Genomic DNA, 21,907 nt, shown 5'->3' on the forward strand with positions numbered 1-21,907 from the left:
ACTAAAATAAAACAATGTAATACTATTGATCAAAAAAAAAGGAGAGGGGCACAAAATAGGTAACCACCTACTGGATGGCCTAATGTCTATTATTGGAAAAACATTGTTAGTAAGAAATTAAGCATAACATCTGGGAAATCATACACTGATCAAACAGAATCAGTGTGACTTCATGAGACAAAAATCATGCCTGACAAAGTTATTAGAGTTCTTTGAGGAATTAACAACCAGCGTGATGGGGGGGAACTAGCTGATTTAATAAGTTTCGGGCTTTCAAAAGACATTCGGCAAGCTGCCCCAGGAAAGGTTATTTTGCAAAATAAGAGCACATGGCATTGGACGCAATTTATTAGCATGGATAGAGAATTAACTAACGAGCAGAAGCAGTGGGTAAGGTGAAGGGGTTTGCAATCTGTGAGCAGTGGGGTGCACAGGGTTAAGTGCCGGGAGTGCAAGTGTTTGGAATATAAAAATAAGGAGATCTTACTACATCTGATTAGGACAAAACTGAAATGACGTTCAGGGTACTCTGCAGAATTCTAATCACTTTATTTAAATAAAGATTTTGGAAGCAGTTCAGAAAGGCTTTATTAGGATCATCATCTCTTCTGATGAAAGGTTGAGAGATTGGGGCTCTACCCGGTGGAATTTAGAAAAATGAAGGACTATCATATTGCAGCATATAACATTTTTAGGGGCTGGGGAAATGCTGGGAGGATGTTTAATTAAGGAGAGTCTAGAACCAGAGTGCTCACAACTCCTCATTGTTATTATTTCGGAGGACCCTGTCCTGGGCACAGCACATAGATGCAATTACAAAGAAAGCACGACAGTGCCTCTACTTCCTTAGGAGTTCACCGAGATTTGATATGACATCTAAAACTTTGACAAACTTCTACAGATCTCTGGAGGAGAGTATATTGACTGGTGGCATCACAGCCTGGTATGGAAACAGCTACGCCCTTCAAATGGAAAGTCCTACAAAAGGTAGTGGTTACAGCCCAGTGCATCACGGGGAAAGCCCTCCCCACCATTAAGCACATTTACTTGTGACACTGTCACAGGAAAGCAGCATCCATCATCAGGACCCCACCACCACCCAGAACGTGCTCTTTTCTCACTGCTGCCATCAGAAACAAGCCATAGGAGCCTCAGGGCTCACACCACCGAGTTCAGGAACAGTTATTACCCCTCAACAATCAGGCTCTTGAACCAAAGGGAATAACTTCACTCAACTTCATCATTGAAATGTTCCTGCAATGGGCTCACTTTCAAGGACTCTTCATCTCATCTTCTTGCTTATCTATTTATTACCATTATTTCTTTCTTTTTGTATTTGCACAGTCTGTTGTCTTTTGCACAGTGGTTGAACGCCCAGGCTGGTGTGGTCTTTCATTGATTCTATTATGGTTATTATTCTATTACGGATTTATTGAGAATGTCCACAAGAAAATAAATCTAATGGTTGTATATGGCGACACCATATGAACTTTGATATTAAATAAATTTACTTTACTTTGAAAGACACTCTTATTTAGTCTGATGAAGCATTTCTTCCCTTGAAGGGAGCTATGAAGATGAATCCTGAAATGAATTCAAAGCTGAGACAGATTTTTGAATGAATGAATGAATGATGAATGCATGAAATTTATTTCGGTCAGTACAAACCTAACAAAAAACATCAGTTTCAACGATGATTTTATAGGACAAAATTACAACAAAAAAATAGATATTCTTTAAAACAGACCGAAAGGGTGTAGGTTGAAGCTACAGCTTATATTACGCCTACCCCTCTTACTTATACAACAACATATCTGGCATCAATCATCAAATCAAAATGAAAAATTTCATAATCTTTTAACACAAAATCCAATTCCAATTGTCATTTATTTGCATTACTCCCATTGATTTTAAATCATGAGGGAATCAAAAGTTATGGGGAAAGAGAACTTTAGGAAAGTTGGATCAGCCATGATCTTATTGAACGGTGGACAAGCTTGAGGAAACCACTTCTATGCTTACTTTGTGTGGCCTTATTTATTTGCATCACATTTTTAACATCGTGATGTGCTCTGTTGCATTTACTGCAATATTATCAAACTTAGCCACATGGGTATCTCCAGAAACACAAGAGATCACAGATGCTGGAATCTGGCGTAAAACATAAGCTGCTGGAAGAACTCAGTAGGTCAAACAGCCTCTGTTGATACAAAGGTGAGAAACACAAGAGATTCAGCAGATGCTGGAAATCCAGAGCAACACAAACAAATGCTGGAGGAACTCAGCAGATCAGGCAGCATCTATGGAAGTGAACAAGCTGTCAACCTTTCAGGCCGAGATTCTTCTTCAGGACTGGAAAGGAAAAGGGAAGATGTCTGAATACAAAGGTGAGGGAGGGGAAGGAGGACAAACTAGAAGGTGATAGGTGAAGCCAGGTGGGTGGTGGAGGGGGATGAAGTAAGAAGCTGGGAGGTGATATGTGGAAAAGGTAAAGGGATGGAGGAGAAAGAATCTGACAGAAGGGAGTCGACCATAGGAGAAAGGGAAGGAGGAGGGACACCAGGGGAAGGTGGTACTCAGGTGAGGAGAAGAGGTAAGAGGGTGACCAGTGGGGAAAAGAAGAGAGAAGTGGGGGATATTATCGGAAGCTTGAGAAATCAATGCTCATGCTATCAGGTTGAAGGCTATCTAGACGCAACAGGCTATAGTCTTGGTAGCCTCCAACCTGATGGCATGAACATTCTCCAGTCCTGATGAAGGACTCAGCCCAAAACGTTGGCTGTTTATTAATTTCCATAGATGCTGTCTGACCTACTAATTTCCTCCAGCATTTTGAGTGTGTTATTTTGGATTGAGATCCTGCTTTAAAAAATATGAGTGCCATGGCTCCATCTTTGATTTGTAAAAACTGTGATGAATTGAAAGAAAAGTTATTGAGGGTTAGTACATCTTATAGGGTACCAAGTCAGATAATCACAGAGAAAGTTTTCACAATCATCTTAAAGGAAAGTTATCACTGTATGGTCCACACTGCATGGCGGCAACATTTAACCTTACAGGAGATGCCACAGTATTGCATCTTACCATTGCCACATAGCTGTACCAAGACTGCAGTGATGTTGGTGACTTCATGAGTGTGTTTGATGACTATGAGTCTCATGGTACATTGTAGTTTTGACCTATTGACATCCTGTGACTGGAGTGTTGCCATGGAAACATTCAACAGCATACCACTGTTGGGTGTGACTCAGCTGGAAGTCCCTTATTCCAGACCTGGAAGGTTGTGGATTCAGCAAACTCCAGAGGCTGACACTAAGTGTTGAGAGGACATTGCACTGTTGGAGCTAATCAATTTTCATCCCTCAACCAGTTTTACATCGGTCAATATCGCACCGTTGTGTCAGACAGTGCATATTAAAAGTACTTTGCAAACCAACTGGCATGTCTTGAAGAGGGACAAAGAAGGAGTTCTATAAGTGAAAGTATTTTTTCTGTTACTCAAATAGTTTTGGCCATTGGCTATGGTTCCAGCTTCCTTTAGGAAACTGGTTTTCCATAAAGACCAGGGTTGTATTGAGCTGAAGCAGGTTCGCCATTCTCCTGAGATATGAGAGCTAATAGACTTTCATAGACTAAGCTGCTGATATACAGGTCACAAACAAGAGAAAATCTGCAGATGCTGGAAATCAAAGCAACACACACAAAATGCTGGAGGAACTCAGCATGTCAGGCAGCATCTATGGAAAAGAGTAAACAGTCGACTTCCAGGCCAAGACCCTTCATCCCAAACATTGACTGTTTAACCTTCTCCATAGACACCACCTGTCCTGCTGAGTTTCTCCAGCATTTTGTGTGTGTTGATATATAGGTCAGATGGACATGGATGGGAGAAGCTACAGGAATGAATCAGTCGAATGGTAGCTATAGAAACTATGAGCTCATCAGACTTTTGGAAGCATAGCTGACTGTGCAAGAAAGCATTGGCATTTAAGAAAGCAACATGCATATACAGTGAGTGGCAATATGGACAGGAACGTGGTATGGGAAACACTAGGCAGGAAGTGGGAACTTGAATATCAAACCATTCTGGTTAGTTATTCAAACATCATAAGCACAAAGCCAAAACAAGCAACTCAGGCTAAATGAACCAGTTCCATAAAGAATGGTTATTTTATTGAGGAAGCAGAGGCCAGAGCAGTACTTAATTATTATAATCACCTCCTCACTAATAATATAATAATTAATAAAGATTACAGATTATGATGATGAATCAGATTTTCTTAATTCACCAGTCCTAAACTGTCCTAATCCATCCGTTTCTGTATACCTAGGGAGTTCTCCTCCATAATCCTGACCGCAGTTTACGTACCACCAGTGACCAATGATAAACAAGCGGGTGAGATACTGCATGATGCCATCTCCAAACAAGAGGCTGCCCATCCCAACTCATTTCAAATTATCATCACGGACTTCTACCAGGCTTGTCTGAAGAAAGTCCTGCCCAATTACAATCAACATAAGGAGGGAGGAGAAGATGGCGACGCAGCGCATGCAGCCGTTCCGAATGATATCGTATCTGTGAAGTAGGATGCCGTGCACAATCCTGATTTGATGGAGACAGACATGAGAAGCATGGAGGAACATCTGGAGAAACTTCTGAAATGCCTGCTTTGCTGCCACTGCTACTGTGTGATCCAGAATCTCTGGAGGGGAAGGCCCCAGATCCTCGGCTTTGCCTATTGCCTGTTGCCAGGGCTGGGGTCGAAGCGCTCGGCAGAGATGGTGCTCGGTTCTCGGTGTCGGAGAGCTGGTCGGAGGCTCGGAGTTTTCGGATGGACTCAGAGTCAGACTGTGGTCGGATGCTTCCGGAATGCTGCATCGGCAAGTTTGTGGCGCTGGAGGTTCACCGTCTGCGTGAGATGATGGGACTTTGAAGAGACTTTGAGATTTTTACCGTGCCCATGGTCTGTTCTTATCAAATCACGGTATTGCTTTGCACTGTTATAACTATATGTTATAATTATGCGGTTTTGTCAGTTTTTCAGTCTTGGTTTGTCATGTGTTTCTGTGATATCATTCTGGAAAAACATTGTATCATTTCTTAATGCATGTATTACTAAATGACGATAAAGGAGGACTGTGTGTCCTCATAATCTAATCTAATCTAGCATATAACCTGTAGCACCAGGTGTCCCAACATACTAGACAACTGTTATACTGAGATAAGGAATGCCTGCCATTCCATGCCCAGACTGCATCTGGTAAATCTGATCACTTGGTTGTCCTTCTCCCATCTGCATACAGGCAGGGGCAAAAGAGCAAGGCTCCAGAGATTAGGACAACAAAGAGGTTGTCACGGGTAGCAGAGGATTGCTTCAAGTCTTCAAGAGGACTGGGCCATGTTCAAAGACTCATCCCTGGATCTGAATGAACACACCACAGTTGTAATGGACTTTATTAAAACAGTGGTAGGTGAGTTTGTCCAGAAAAAATCATTCAGAGTCTTCCCCAATAAGAAGCCCTCGATGAACCATGAGATCCACAATCTGCCGAGAGCCAGATTAGAGGCATTCAGATCTGGTGACCAAGGAAATTACAAGAGATCCAGGTACGATTTCTGGAAAGCCATCTCACGGGTGAAGTGGCAATGCCAGACTAAATTTGAATCGACAAAGGATGATCAACAGTTGTGGCAGGGCTTGAATACTATCACCGCTATAAAGTTAAATTGTGACATAGGCGACCATCCAGATGACTTCCAGATCACTTCCATCACTTCCAGATGAGCTCCATGCCATCTAGGCTCACTTTGGCTGTCAAGACATGAAGGAACTGTCATAAGCTCACTTGTGTCCAATGAAACTGTGATTTCAGTCTCTGAGGCCACATGTGAGCAGCCTTCAGGAGGGTGAACCTACGGAAAGCATCCAGCCCAAGCAGGGTACCTGGCCTTGCACTAAAGACCTGAGCTGACCAACTGGCTGGAGTATTCACTGAGATCATTAAACTCTTGCTTCAGCAGTCTGATGTTCCCACCTGCTTCAAGAAGGGTACAATTATACCGGTGCCCAAGAACAACATGGTAACCTGCCACAATGACTGTCGTCCAATAGCACTTACATTCTCAGTGATGAAGTTTGTTGAAAGGTTGCTGATAAAAAATATCAACTCCTGCCTGAGAAGTGACTTAGATCTGCTCCAATTTGCCTACTGGCACAACAGATGCACAGCAGGTGCTATCTCATTGGCTCTTCACTCAACCCTGGAACAACTGGACAGTAAAGGCGCATACATCAAGATGCTCTTTATCAACTACAGTTCAGCATTCAATACCATCATCCCTCAAAACTATTCAATAAGCTCCTAGACCTTGGCCTCAGTATCTCCTCGCGCAATTGGATCCTCTATTTCCTCACTTGCAGACCCCAGTCAGTTCGGAGTGGCAACAACATCTCCCCCTCAACCTCTATGAGCACAGGTGCACCACAAGGCTGTGTGCTCAGCCCCATGCTCTACTTCCTTTACACTTGTGACTACATGGCTAAACACTGCTCCATTACCATATTCAAGTTTGCTGGCGACAGCGCTGTCATAGGCTGAATCAAAGGTGGTTGATTCAGTAAAGGAGGGAGATTGAAAATCTGGCTGGTGGTGCCATAACACCTTTAACTCAATGTCAGCAAGATCATGGAGCTGATTATTAACTTCTGGAGAAGGAAACCAGAGGTCCTTGAGCCATTCCTCATCAAAGGATCAGTGGTGTAGAGGGTCAGCAACTTTAGATTCCTCAGTGTTATTATTTCGGAGGACCTGTCCTAAGCTCAGCATGTAAGTGCATTTACAAAAGAAGCGCAGCAGCGCATCTACTTCCTTAGGAGTTTGCGGATAATTGGCACGACAGCTAATACTTTGACAGACTTCTATAGATGTCTGGTGGGGAGTGTACTGAGTGGCTGCATCACAGCCCGGTATGGAAACACCAATGCTGTTGAACAGAAAATCCTACAAAAAGTAGTGGATACGGCCCTGTCCATCGCAGGTTAAGCTCTCTGCACCATTGAACACCTCTACTTGTGATACTGTTGCAGGAAACAGCATCCACAGTCAGAGACCCCCACCACCCAGGACATGCTCTCATCTCACTGCTGCCATCAGGAAGATGGCACAGGAGCCTCAGAAACTCACACCACCAGGTTCATGAACAATTACTACCCCTCAACCATCAGATTCTTGAACCAAAGAGGATAACTTCACTTAACTTCTTTTGCCCCATCATTGAAATGTTCCCACAATCAATGGTCTCTCTTTCAAGGACTCTTCCCCCTGTGTTCTTGATATTATTGCTTATTTATTTATGATTATTCTTTCTTTCTTTTTTTATTTGCACAGTTTGTGGTCTTTTGCACCTTGGTTGAATGCAAAGCTGGTGCGGGCTTTCATTGATTCTATTAATGTTATTATTTTATAGACTTATTGAGTATGCCTGCAAAAAAATGAATCTCAGGGTTATATATAGTGACATATATGTACTTCGATAATAAATTTACTTTGAATTTTGTACTTTCCCACTGCAACATGCACCTTCAATATTTCTAGTGTTTATCCTTTGACCCTCTGGATATTCTGCCTGTTTCCTATGATTTCATTGTCAAAATCGTATCACCTTTCAGCTATCATTTCCTTCTTTAGAAAGTTTACTTTTGTACTTAGATGCCCTAATTGCTGTCCAGTGTTACATGGTTTGAAGCCTCAAATCCAGTGTAGGAAGTTACCATATTCAGTCACTCAGAATATACATTCCCAAAATACTTCTGTTCAGTCTTCAGAAACCCTTGAGAACTGCCCATTTAAATTGGTAAATTCGTAAAATGGTAAGTTGGTTTATTATTGTCATACGGTGAAAAACTTGTCTTGTTTTACATCTATGGAGATCATTTCACTATAACAGGGCATTGGGAGAGTTCAGTGTATAGTAATGACAGAATTCAGATACACTTACGGAGAAAGCTCAGTGCAGGCAGACAAAAAGGTGCAAAGCCATGAGGAGGTAGGTCGTGAGGGCAAGAGTCCTTTTTATCGCGTCATAGTTTTAAGGAGAACAAAATTCATTACACAGGTGGTGTAATTCAGTATTGGAACAGTCAAATAGTTACTGCAATGACATTTTCATTCATGTTCCCTCACTGAGAGTTAAAGGATGACCTGATGGTGGTTGGGGGGCGGGAGTCTTCAAAGTGGTAAAAGGATTCTCTAGGATTGATGCAGAGAAGATGTTTCCACCTGTGGGAGAGAACAAAGCAGGGGTGGGGGGTATCACCATAAGTCAGTCAGAGGAAACGCCGCTATTGCTACTAGTTTCCACAGGGAGCGAGCTTTGCAATTAACAGAGAGATATTTAAGGGGATGTTGTATAAATATGTGAGGGAGAAAGGGAAAAAAGGGATATGCTGATTTTCTGTGATTGGGGGTGATCGTGGGAAGCCTGTTCGAAGCAGATGCACTGATGTGGAATGTTTTGACTGAATGGTTTGTTTCTGTGCTGGACGCTGTGCCATTTCTTTATTTATATTCTATTATGTTGGTGATGCTCCAAAATGTTCGACATCTTTGTGTTTTATGAAATGAGCAAGCTGATTTTCACACCCTAGGTAAACACTCAGTGCATTTTAAAATATTGGAGGCAGCACACAAAGCTTGAGGTGATGAAAAGAGAAGGTGCATGTCTAGAGTGTAGATACTATTTATAATGAATATTAACGGGATACCATATACCCAGGCAATCATAAGCCATTAAGAGCCCACGTGTTCACAGCTGTTTTTGCAAATAGCACACCAATGCAAAAGGAGCAGGGAATAGCAAGCAGCAAGTACAGAGCCAGTGCAAGATGCAGAATTTCTGTCTGTATATTAAAAGCACCTTATTGGGAGAAATGAACCTTGTAAATCAATGTAACTGGCAAAATACTGCCTACTGGAACTCCAGAGAACATGGAAAATCCCATCAATACTCAGCTTTTCCACCTTTCACTGTCATTTAATTCCTCAGTCTGTCATGTCAAACATCTTCCCTTCCTCCCTTTCTCCGCATTTGTAACATGTTTTATTCCCACTTCCAGTGAGAGGCAATTGACCTGGTGCTAACTCTGTATCTCTCTCCATTAATGCTGCTTATCCTGCTGAGTATTTCCAGCATTATTTTCTTATCTGTTGTCTTTTGCAAAATGGAGCTGAGTATATTACCCCTGTATACAATTACTTATGAAGAGCTCTCCCAATAAGTTGTGACTGCTATATTAGTGACACCACTCACAGCACACATGCATTGAGCTGATAAGCAAAATACCTCTTTCAGTTGCATTTGTCATATTAAAATCTGCACAATGAATGAGGGAGAAAAGCAAATAAGTATTGGAAAAATAATCTGTCGTGCAAAATAAAATAACCACATTTGCAGAAAGCAATACTGCACTGATTGAGAGTTTTTGACTATTGATTATCAGGTTATTGATTTGGACCAGGAATGGGTTCTAGGAAAGAGATAGGAACAGTCTGATTCATAAGGCATCTTCAATATAGGAGAATGAGTCAAGGTACCTTACAGGACCTTTAACAAAGAGGCTCATAAAGGGTGATCAGAATGGACGATCAAACCAAGAGTTAAATAGTTAAGTTTCAGAGAGGCGTCTTCAAGGAGATGAAGGAGATAGAGAAGCAGGGAGATTTATGGAGGCAATTCTGAGCTCTATCAGCTGGAAGCACAGCTGCTAATGATTTAAAGGTTTTAATTCAAAGATATGCTTCCTGTGCATGTGTTATACTTGTGATACCACTGTCAACATATTCAATGATTCAGAATTAGTATTCAGTTATTCCAGGCATTCTAATCCCTTTCCTAAAAGCTAAGTGATGATTAAAAAAAGCAGTCCTGTGTCATGGATAGAAATGGTGCTGTGAGAGAGAGAAAGAAAGAGAGAGAGAAAATGAGAAAGAGAGAGAGAGAGAGAGTTAATTGTTCAAAAATATTCCCATTTAAAGATCCTGAACCATATTCATAGAAAATACATTGTAATTCCTGTGCCCATCCATTTTAATAAAGATGTTAATCCATTTATTAACTTTTTAAATAGTATAATACTTATATTATAACAAGGGAAAGAGAAATTTCATAGCTAATCACGATAAGTGATTCAACAGGAACACAAAAGCATTACATTTGTTAGTTCAAAGGACACTGTACTTATCGGGATAATTATTTCCTGAGAGATCGTTCTTTGATACTAGACCTACCTTGTACTTCCAGAGTCACAGATCTGGAATACTCGAAGCCCAGGCTGTTTCTTGCCAAACACCGATACTTTCCTGCATCTTCAAGCTGAACAGTACGAATTCTTAAGTTCCCGGACTCAAGCACTGAAGTTCGAGGCTGGTCCTTCTATGAGCAAATGCATTACTTTGATATTGCATTCAAAACAAAAGGTACAAATTTTTCGTGCTTTACGAGAAGGAAAATAGCAAATAAGTCACATTTTGAAGTCCCTTGTCGTAAAGTCATTTGGATGGTTCAAGAAACACACAAACCTTATAAAGCCAAGGAGGGCCTTTATAAGGCCAGAAAGGCATACATCAATGCAATTTAGAATGTGGAACACTACAGCACAGTACAGGTCCTGAAGCAAGACAATGTTTGCTGATCTTTTAACCTACTCTAAGATCAATATAACTCTTCCCTCCTACACAGCCCTCCATTTTCCTATCACCCACATGCTTATCTATGAGTTTCTACTGTATCTGCTTCTACCACCACCCCTGGCAGTGTGTTCCTCGCACTCACCACTCCCCCTGTAAAAAACTTACCTCTGACATCCCACTATAGTTTCTTTCAATTACCTTAACATTATGGCCACTAGTATCGCCGTTTCCACCCTGGGAAAATGTCTCTGGCTGTCCACTCGATCTATGCCTCCTATCATCTTGTACACTTCTACGAAGTCACCTCTCATCTTTCTTCACTCCAAAGAGGAAAGCCCTAGCTCACTCAACCTATCTTCATATGACATGTTCTCTAACCCAGGCAGCATCCTGGTAAATCTCCTCTGCACCTACTCTAAATCTTCTACTTCCTTCCTACAATGAGTTATCCAGAACTGCACACAACCAGATTAAATAACCTAATTGGAAGGGAAATAGCTTAATATAGACTGACACAATGGACTCAAAATGTGAATGCTCCCAAAGGATGGTCCTTTATGAGTTTTACTTCCAATGATATGGGAATTGGAATATAATCTTGAAACTAGGTCACAAGGAAGATTTTCCAACCAAGTGAAGTTTGACAGATCTTCATTAGAGATTGTCTATACTTTTCAAAGCTGTGCTCTTGTGCATCAAATAGAAACTTAGTCAAATGGGAAGCTAGGTTTTTTTACATATTCCCTTGCTCTCCCACATCCCTCCAGCCCGCTCACTGCCTCTACCCATTATCACAGATTCCACAGATTCCAGCTCCAGTTGATGCCAAATCTCATCCAATGCCCTGATTTTCCATCTCACATTGTCCTGAATTTCTTCCCTATGTGACTCTCCCATTCCTCTTCTCCCATGCCGCAGGACGAACATTATCCAGGAAACATGTAACACTATAATATGGCCTTGGGTTTTGTGCATAATATGATTTGTTTGGAAGGATCTTACATTCATACAGTGGGGAATCAGGCCTTTGACCCATTATGTCAATGCCATCAGTTACTCATTTCCTTCTGCCCACATTCCAACTGTCTTCCTCCCTGATGTTTCTACTCCACCCATTGCATATTGATATGTGATACAACCCTTAAACCATAGAGAAGAAATAAGAATGTTTTGTTACTTTCTGATTCGGATTCATTGCTCTGATTTACCATGGTTGAACGGGAATCTTTATTGAAAGCCCCTACCCCCAGTGCTGCCTTGATAACAGGGTATTTTACCATGTGCGCTCGCCTGTGAAAATAAGAGATTCCTGCGACAATTATACTGAAGAAGGGACTGGAAATACAGTCACATAATTCAGCTTTTTTGTGCACCAGGACATAGCTTTGAAGCCAGAATTGTTTGGTATCTCTGCATGTGCATAATTCACAGAGGATGGTTCTCCAAGCAGTAATGCATGAGGGCCCTTGGACTGTGATGTCAGCCATTGGTTATTATCTGATTGCAGACACTACTTCAGTATTGTAACTCCAGTGAGAAAGGTCTTGAGTTCAGGACCAGGGCCTTCACCACTCCTTCTGACCTGTGCTCTTTCGTGGAGTGCACCACTGGAACAAATGGAGAGTCAATGTTTCGGGCCGAGACCCTCCATCTTGAAATGTACTTTACTACTTCTGTTGCTGTCCAGATCGAATAAAAGCTTGTCCGATTGTCCATTAGAGAATCGTGATGGCCACTCCCATCATGCACCTGCCTCTTTTGGGAAAGCCTTGCATCCAAATAGGTCTCCATTGCTGCAACTTCCCCAAGGGACTGAATCCGAAAGGCTGTGCTTCTCATGCAGATGTTCAGGTGATCCAGACCACAATGCCTGGATGCACAAAGCATTGCATGCCATGTATATAGGATCCCCTGCAACCCAGAGTGAAGGTCACATCTGGTTTAATTCCATCCGCTGCCCACCACAATTTCTGCCCCTCCCACCCTTCTTCCCAAGAGTCAAGTTAGTGCAACTGGACCAGCCTGGAAGAATTTCTGTGCTGAGAGTTCACCCTAATATCCTGGGCTGATATTTCTCCCTCAAATCAACATCAACTGGTCATTTACCTAACAAGTGTTTGTGGAAACCTTCTGTGCAAAATTTGGCTGCAAAGAATCCTGCATTAGAACACATTAATGTACAAAGCTTCGAGGGAAATTTGAAATCATTTAAACTTATAAAATGTATATCTTTCATACTTTCTTTTAACCAGTGAGAAATAACATTATATAGAACAACCTGATATGACACCATTCAAAAGTTTCCCTGAGGTTCTAAATTTTGGAATCTCTGAACTCTTTTGAAATCCGTTCAAGATCAAATCCATTACAAACGATGTGAAGATCAAAATGGAAACCAAAAGAAGATGCAGATGCTGGAATACGAAGCAACACACAAAAATATGGAGAAACTCAGCAGATCAGGGAGTATCTATGCAGAGAAACTGGCAATCGATGTTTCAGGTTTAGGGTCTCCATTGACCCAAAAGATTAACTGTCTATTTCAGGGGTCCCCAACCTTTTTTGCACTGCAGACTGGTTTAATATTGACTTTATACTTGCGGACTAGCCGAGCCGGGGGGGCGGGGGGCGCGGGTAGGGTTGCCAATGGATAAGAGTAGCAGTCAAATACGTTGTGTTTACCCAAGAAAGACTACAATGACCATGAAGCCTTGCGTGGGCACCAGTGTGCGTGCGTGTACCTGCCGATTTTTTTTTCTGCAAATTGTTTTTGGCGATTCTGTTTGGGGAGGGGTTAATCACGTCTGGAATATAGGTGATAAGTGGCTAATACACTCAATTTCGTTTCTAAAAGGGTTTATCTAACGAATTTAATATTAAACACACAGCGCATATTTTCCTCGCATGAATATAGCGATAAGCCAATTATCAGGGGAGAACGGGGAGCTTGAAATAAGTGTTGAACGAACTTCCAGTAGAAGTAGTAGAGGCAGGTTTGATATTATCATTTAAAGAAAAATTGGATAGGTATATGGACAGGAAAGGAATGGAGGGTTATGGGTTGATTGCAGGTCAGTGGGACTAGGTGAGAGTAGCGTTCGGCATGGACTAGAAGGGCAGAGATGGCCTGTTTTTGTGCTGTAATTGTTATATGGTTATATAAGTAAGTTAATAGCATCATAACATTTTAAGTAACATTTGGATATTAAACACACAGCACATATTTTTCCCGTATGAACATATAAAATCATTGCAACACACCAATATCGCTGAATTAGTGGGAGCCCTGGGCTTGTTTCCCTGCAACAAGACGGTCCCATCGAGGGGTGATGGGAGACAGTGATACTCGAAGGGGGTTCCTTATGTCCAGTCTATTCCACAATTTAGTTTTCGTTGCATTCATTGCAGAAAACTTCACTAAGCAGAAAAATGTTGGAAATGGAAGTAACGTTTTCAGTGCTTTCGTGGCTATCTCAGGATACTTAGCCTTGACTTTGATCCAGAATGCCTGTATAGATGTTATGTCAAACATACTTTTCAGCCCGTCGTCATTTGCAAGCTGGAGGAGTTGATCTCCTTCCCACGCTGACATGGATGAAGCGCGGGTAATGACCTCGCGTGCGTTCAAGCTCAACAGTGGGCGTGACAGGGAATGAGGAAAGGTGCAGCTGACTCATATCGCCAAATCATATCGTTTCCTCGCGGCTCAGTAGCGCATGCTTTGCGGCCCAGTACCGGTCCACTGCCCGGTGGCTGGGGACCGCTGGTCTATTTCATGCCATAAATCCAGCCTGGCCCACTGAGTTCCTCCAGCTTTTTGTGTTTAGACCAGAGATGGTTGTGAATGATCTGAGTATCTGAACAGTCCAGAAGAGGCTTTTGAGCTTACCTTCAGCGCATTTTCATCTTTGATCCATGAAATGGTTGGTTTTGGATTCCCCATGGTACTGCAAGGTAACACGACCTTCGATCCCAGCAAAGCTCTGACATCAGTGGGTGGCCTAATAATTTTTGGCTCTGAGGAGACATTGTGTAAGCATAGAGTCACTTAAATGTAGAATTCAAACCTCACTGTACAGATTCTGTACCTATGATGCTCTTTCTGAAGACACTTCATAGTCACTAAGTTAGAATTTTCAGGCTTAGATTCCACTCCAGGGATCTGAGCACAGAATTTCCAGGCCAGTGTCAATCTCAGTACAGCACTGCTTTTTGGTTGTGACATTAAGCCCAGGTGCACATAAAAAATCCCATAGAATTATTTCAGGTTCAAGAACAGCTACTTCCTTTCAACTATTCAGATTTTGAACTAACCTGCACAGTCCTAATCATTACCTCAGTAATTGATCGCTTTGCACTACAGAAGGCTTTTTTTTGTTCTAGTTGTATTCATTCTTTTAAAAATTATGTATAATTTATGCTTAATTTATGTTTTCCTAATGAATGTTGTGTGTCTATCGCTATGTGCCAGTCATGCTGTTCAAGTAAGCTTTTCGTTACACCTGTGCACACATGTACTTGCACTTATGACAATAAACTTGACTTAATCAATGCCAGTAAACCAGATGATCTGGTTATTATCACGTTGCTGTTTGTAAGTTTGTGGCAAGCTAATTGGTTGCAATTCTTCCCATATTACCTCACAGGTGTGAAAACTTTGTGAGATCTTGGAAGTTGTGAAAGGTGCTATAGAAATGCAATTCCTTATTATTTTTAATAGTCTATTGAGACTTTTGTCTCATTGAAACTATCAGAAAAGACTCAGCATTTTCAGTATTTATTTCAGATCTTTAGCTTCTGTACATTTCTTTATATTTTAAAATCTCATTAGGTTATCCTCAGGAAATTATAAAACTGTTCTACGAAGTTCAAGGCTTTTGAATAGTGATTTACCACAGTGAAACACGGGATTTGGGAGGGAAGTGGGTTGGGGGGAGTGGAAGGGAAAGTTTTTGTGGACAACTAAGATTGATCGTTTTAAAACAGGGAAGGTAAAGGGGAGATTTACTAAAGGCGTCGAAATAATACAAGCTGGTGATCGTAAATAGGACGAAGCTATTTCGACTGCCAGAACGTTGCTCATCAAAGGAGACAAATAATTGAAAAAGGTTCAGAATGAAGAAAAGGAGAAATGAGAAGAAAGGTATTGAGCCTTTCAGGTGACTGATGCCATGTACATCAAAGATCAGACTTCTGAGGAACTTAACAGGTCAGGTAGTATCTGTGGAGGGAAATGGGTAATCAACAATTTATATTGAGACCCTTCATCTGGACAGATCAGTAGTCTACATATTCATTAGTCTACACATGAAATGTAGCCAGTGGGTAAGATGTCAAAAGCCGCTTAATGTAAATGGAGACGCAAGAAATTTAAATGCTGCCTGACATGCTAGGTTGCTTCAGCAGTTTTTTTTTGTGGTCCAAATTCCAGATTTAGCTGTCTCTTTTGTCACCATTTATATCAAACAGCTTTTGACATCTTGCTTCATGTTTTTGCCAGTAAATTCTGGGAGTAATATCAATAACTAAGAGCAGGCCTGCCTGACTTTGGGGTCAAAGCTTATGAATCGGGAGTGAAATTCCCAATCTCTATTTCTCTACTCCCACTTTCTGAAGTGCTGAAGAAGGTGCATTGCCAATTCAACCATTTTCATTGACTGAGATCAACTGGCATCCCACAGCTCAGTGAATGGACCCCATTACTGAGAAATAACCTTATATGTAGCACCATAAAAGAGCCAAAAAAAACCTCAAGGCACCTGACAAAAATAGCTTCTCACTAGGTTTAACAGAGAACCTCTTGAGATTTGGGGCTTAATGTAGAAAAGAGAGTAAGTGGCAAAAAGTTATTTATGGCTCAAGGGAGCAAATAGCCTATGCCTACTTCTATTTCTTAAAAAAAGCAGGCTGAGGCTATGTTTTTAGTTGATTCTTAAAGGTAGAGAGGTGTTGGGCAGAGACTCCAGAGATTAGGACCTCAGTGACAGAAGACTCAGCCAACGGTGATTGTTTGATTATATTTAATGATACTTAACAAGGTGCACAGGTGACTCTTTGCCAAACTATTCCACTAATGGTTATCTTGTCCACTTGACAACGTTGTGCTCTTACAGCTGAAGCATTAACTTGTTTACCAAGATTGCAAAGGGTTATCACAAAATAATGAGCAACACATCAGGAATTCTAAGACCAAGGTGTTTCTTTTCTCACATTTAACTACATTTCAGCAAAGCTTCATATGCCCCTGATTCCCTATGTTCTGAATTCTCAAATTTAACCACCCCAAAAAATACAGGTGACAGGAAAAGCTGGGAAGGAGCAGATCTGGCGCTGCCCTGGGGAATCTTATTAGCAGTTGAGGTTTGCTCATTGAATATTCATAGGGAGGCACTGTGAGGCATGATAAAGTTAGAAAGAACCAAAAAAAAATTATAAGAAAAAATGTCCCAGACAAAGGAAAAAAACAACTCACTGAAGATCTCACTTTACTAAAGTGAAGTGATACTGTGCTCAATATTGTGATACTATCTCAGCAAATAACTTACCCATCTCACCAGAGTAGTCTACACCCTGACCCCATGAACATTGAAATTTCCACCTTCCAGTGAACTTCTTCTCCTCTGTCCCATTTCTCTCCCCTCCTGATCTACCCAGTACTTCCTACACTCACCTCAGCCTCCATGACCTGGTTCTTTCCCCTTCTTCACACTCTCCAGCTGTCCAACACCCATACACTCCTCCCGTTTGTTCCCCTCTGTTCCAATTTGCCTTCCCAATCTCCCTCATTTGATTCCGTGCTCCACCTTCCCCTCCTCAGATTCCTTTATCTTCACCCCTTGGCCTCTTCCACCTGTCACCTCTCTGTTTCTGTCACCACTTCCATTCTTTATCTCCTCCATTGCCTATCATCCCCTGCTCTCGATCCACCTATCACTTGCTCCTCTCCTTCCCTCCACTTTTTTATACTGGCTCTCTCCCATTTACCTTTCAGTCCACATGAAGGATCTTAACCCAAAATATTGATTAATCATTTCCTTCCATAGATGCTACCTGATACACTCAATTCCTCCAGCATCTTGTCTGTTTCTCATCTCTCAGATCAAGTGCCATTGCCTTGAGTACACAACGCTAGCCCAACACAAGGGACATCTGAAGTGATGTGGAACTGTTGGACCTGTCATGTTTCAGGTGAAATGCTAAACTAAAGATTGGCTGTGACTCTTGGGAAAACCACAAAGATCCCATGGCATTACTTCAAAGAAAAACAGTAGTTTTCTCCTTGGTATCACTGGCCAATACCTGTTCCTCAAGCGAACAGATTAAACAAAGTTCTGGTTATAATCTCATTTGTAGAGCTTGTAGTGAGCACATTGTCTCCTACATTGCAACAATGAGTACACTTTCTTGGTATTAAAGCATATCTGATAATGGATGGAACATTATGAAAGTACACGTAAGCCTTTTTGTGAGAGGTGAGTTGGATTTTAAGCAGTTGGTTTAAGGAATCCCACAGATGCTGGAAGTCCTGTTTCCTATCACTTTAATCCTCTGTCCCACTCACTCTGTGACCTCTCTGTCTTTGACCTGCTATAGTTTCCAGGAATCCCCAATGTAAGTTTAAGAAATGGTACCAGATATTGCCCTTTGGAATTAGTAAAAACAGAAAAATATTGGAAATAATAACAAATATGTGAAAATCTGCAGATGCTAGAAATCCAAAGTAACACACAAAATGCCGGAGGAAAAACATCAATTGATCTTTCCAAATGCGATGGAAAAGTGTAAACAGTCGAGGTTTCCAGGCCAAGATCCTTCATTAGGAAGAAGTATAAGTTTGCAGGTGATAGGTGAAACCAGTCCTCTCTTCCCCTCCACCTTCTACGCTGACTTCTACCTTTACTTTCCAGTCCTGAAGAAGGGTCTTGGCCCGAAATGTTGACTGTTTACTCTTTTCCATTGATGCTGCCTGGCTTGCTGAGTTCCTGAGCATCTGGTGTCTGCAAATAATCAGCAGGTCAGGTGGCATCTGTGGATATGGTGGCCGTAGTCAGAAAAAGTGAAGAATCATCTTAGCTTAAGTTTTCACAGAGATTAGGAGAAGGGTGGAGAGAACAAGCCAGGGTTACCATAGTGATCCCAGTGTTAACTCAGTGGGTACAGGCAGGATTAACATTAAATCTAACCATTTCAAATAAACACGTCAATTTTTCACAGGTACCCTCAGTTTCTATTTTCTGTGTCACTTTATTTGAACTAATGGTTTTTAAAATGGTTGTTATCTTCAGAATTTTGTTCTGCACCTGACATAAGCATTTTGGTGCCCTCTTCCTCTCTCACTTTTCCATTTCTGAAGGGGAGTTCATTGACCCAGACCCTGTTTTCTCTCCACAAATGCTTTCTGATCTGCTGAGTTCTGCCGGCATCTTTGTTTTTGTTTCTATTTCACATGTCTCTGTTTAGATGAAAAAGTATGAGACTCACTCATTTTCACCTGGAGGGCACCACAGCTTTGAGCAGAACTCCCTACGCCGTTGTTAGCAGTGCAGCAGTACACTCCATTATCTGTATCTTCAACACTGTGGATGGTTAGTATCTGGCCATTTTCTTTTGTACTGTAGCGAATGTCAAAGGGTCTGTGAATTGTGACAAGCATAGTCAAGGAGGGTTAATTCCCAAAATCGTTGCCGTGAACAAAAACGTCTCCAGCTTGAAGCTGATTATTTAGAGAAGCCTACAAATAACATAAAATAGACAAGAGAAAGTTACTCCATTCATACATATTGATCTAGAGTAGCATTCATACTGCATGGGTCTCCTCCCACATCCCAAAGAGGGCATGTTGATCAGTTAAATGGCCACTGTTAATTTCTCATGGTGGATAGGTGAATGTCCAGAAGTCCAGAAGACACAGGAGCAGAATGAGGTAATTCAACCCATCGAATCTGCTCCACCATTCAATCATAGCTTTATTTTTAAAACCTAGTCTTCCATCTTCTCCATCTAACCCCCACACTAATCAAGAACCGATCAATCTCTGTCTTAAATATTCCTAATGACTTGCCCTTCACAGCCCTTCGTGGCAATAAAATTCCACAAAATTACTACCATCTGGCTGAAGAAATTCCTCATTTGTAAAGATATGTCCCTTTATTCTAAGGCTCTGCCCTCAGATGCTAGAATCTTCTACTAATGGAAATATCCTCTCTACCCAGGCCTTTCAGTATTCAGTAGGTTTCAATGAGATTTGCCTCACCACCACTCCCCCATCCTTATGAACTCTGAGACATTGAAGACTTCTCATATGTTAAGTCTTCTATTCCTCAAATCATTCTTGTGATTCTCCTCCAGATCGTCACAAGGGAATAGTAGAATCTTGGGAAAATTTATGGAAAAATGGCAGGATAAAAGATGGGATTAATGTAGGATGACTAACCAAGTGGCTGATGGTTGGTGCAGATTCAGAGGGCTAAAGGGCTTGTTCCATATCATTTTTCTCTACGATTCTATAACTACAATATGATGTTTCACCAGGGTAAGACTCATTTTGCTTTAGTTTTATGTTCAACAGTTCACATCAGAGCAGCAAAGATTAAATGTAACTTTTTTGAGCTAATCAATCCCACTGAAGTGTAAGATGAGAGAAACGTTTTCGATTGGTAGACTGAGGTGACTAGATGTCATTGGCAAAGACAAAGTAAAGGGAATTGTTATTAAAGGCATCAAATTGTGACCTAGAACTCAACATTTCCAAGTCAGATGGTAAGGGTTTCTGAAAAAGGAACTTGATATAAACTTGAAGCGAGCAAAGAAAGCACAAGGAGAAGCTACAATTCTATTAGAGAGTCCATGGAGGTATAATAGATAGAGTTAGCTCCACAATACCTTCTGCGGTCCTACAATTAAATCAAACCTTGTCTTAAATTAGAATTATAAATTCACCCCTGATATTAAGCTTGAAGAAATTGGCTTTACTTGCTTTGATCTTCCAACTAATGTTTTTTCCTCAACATTTGATTCTAGCATATGAGCATCAACAGCAAGGCCTAACTATTTCCATCTAGGTTCCACCTACATTGCTGTGTGGATGGTCCACCTGTACTTCCTTCTGAGAAGTTAGGCTCCCATCATTTCAGTCACTCCATGTGATAACCAGAGTGACCGAGTGTACTGGATACATCAAAGTTAATGGGACCAGACAACCTACTGTGGTGCTAAGGACCTATGATCCGGAACATTCATAGTTTCATTGATCCTGCTTAGTTATAACATCAGCAATTACCTTGGTATTGGGAAATTGATCGGGTACTTCTTTCCACCTATCCTGTTGTTGTAAGCCTATTGACTCAACCTCTTATACGAATTAACCATCCAATCTATCTCATCATCTCATCATGGCCATACACCTTAATATCTACCTACACTGCACTTTGTCTGTAACTGCAACACATTATTCTGCATTCTGATACTGATGTTGTGAAATGACCTGTTTAGATGACCATAAGACCATAAGATCATAAGACATAGGAGCAGAACTAGGCCATTCAGCCCAACAAGTCAGCGCCACCATTCCATCAAGGCTGATCCCAGATCCCTCTCAACCCCATACATCTGCCTCCTCACCATATCCTTTGATGCCCCGGCTGATCAGGAAACTGTCAACTTCTGCCTTCAATATACTCACGGACTTGGCCTCCACTGCAGAACATTCCACAGATTCTCTACTCCCTGGTTAAAAGTATTCTTCCTTACCTCTGTTCTAAAGGGCCGCCCCTCAATTTTGAGGTTGTGCCCTCTGGTTCTGGATACCCCCACCACAGGAAACAACCTCTCCACATCCATCTTATCTAGTCCTTTCAACATTCGATAGGTTTCAATGAGATACCCCCCCCCCTGCATTTTTCAAGATTGCAGTGAGTACAGGCCCAAAGCTGCCAAACACTCCTCATATGTTAACCCCCTCATTCCTGGAATCAATTTTGTGAGCCTCCTCTGGACTCTTTCCAATGACAACACATCCTTTCTGAGACATGAGGCCCAAAACTGTTTTCAATATTTCAAGCGCGGCCTGACTAGTGTCTTATAAAGGCTCAACATTTCTCCTTGCTTTCATACTCTATTCCCCTTGAAATAAATGCCAAAATTGCATTTGATTTCTTTACCACAGACTCAACCTGTAAATTAACCTCCTGGGAGTCTTGCACAAGGACCACCAAGTCCC

The 21,907-nt window shown here is 41.5% G+C and overlaps 1 protein-coding gene across 1 annotated transcript in view; it reads right to left on the reverse strand.

Moving 5' to 3' along the window:
• The window catches only part of musk (muscle, skeletal, receptor tyrosine kinase), a 208,747-nt gene that overhangs the window by 140,906 nt on the left and 45,934 nt on the right, over positions 1–21,907 (reverse strand). Inside the window, exons 4-6 of the mRNA XM_063048989.1 lie at positions 19,171–19,322; positions 14,579–14,706; positions 10,288–10,432 (exon numbers count right to left, since the gene is read on the reverse strand). Coding sequence (XP_062905059.1) covers positions 10,288–10,432; positions 14,579–14,706; positions 19,171–19,322 — 425 coding nt within the window. The remainder of the gene's footprint in view (positions 1–10,287; positions 10,433–14,578; positions 14,707–19,170; positions 19,323–21,907) is intronic.

This window comes from Mobula hypostoma, chromosome 5 (genome assembly GCF_963921235.1).
Source record: "Mobula hypostoma chromosome 5, sMobHyp1.1, whole genome shotgun sequence".
Lineage (NCBI taxonomy): Eukaryota > Metazoa > Chordata > Chondrichthyes > Myliobatiformes > Myliobatidae > Mobula > Mobula hypostoma.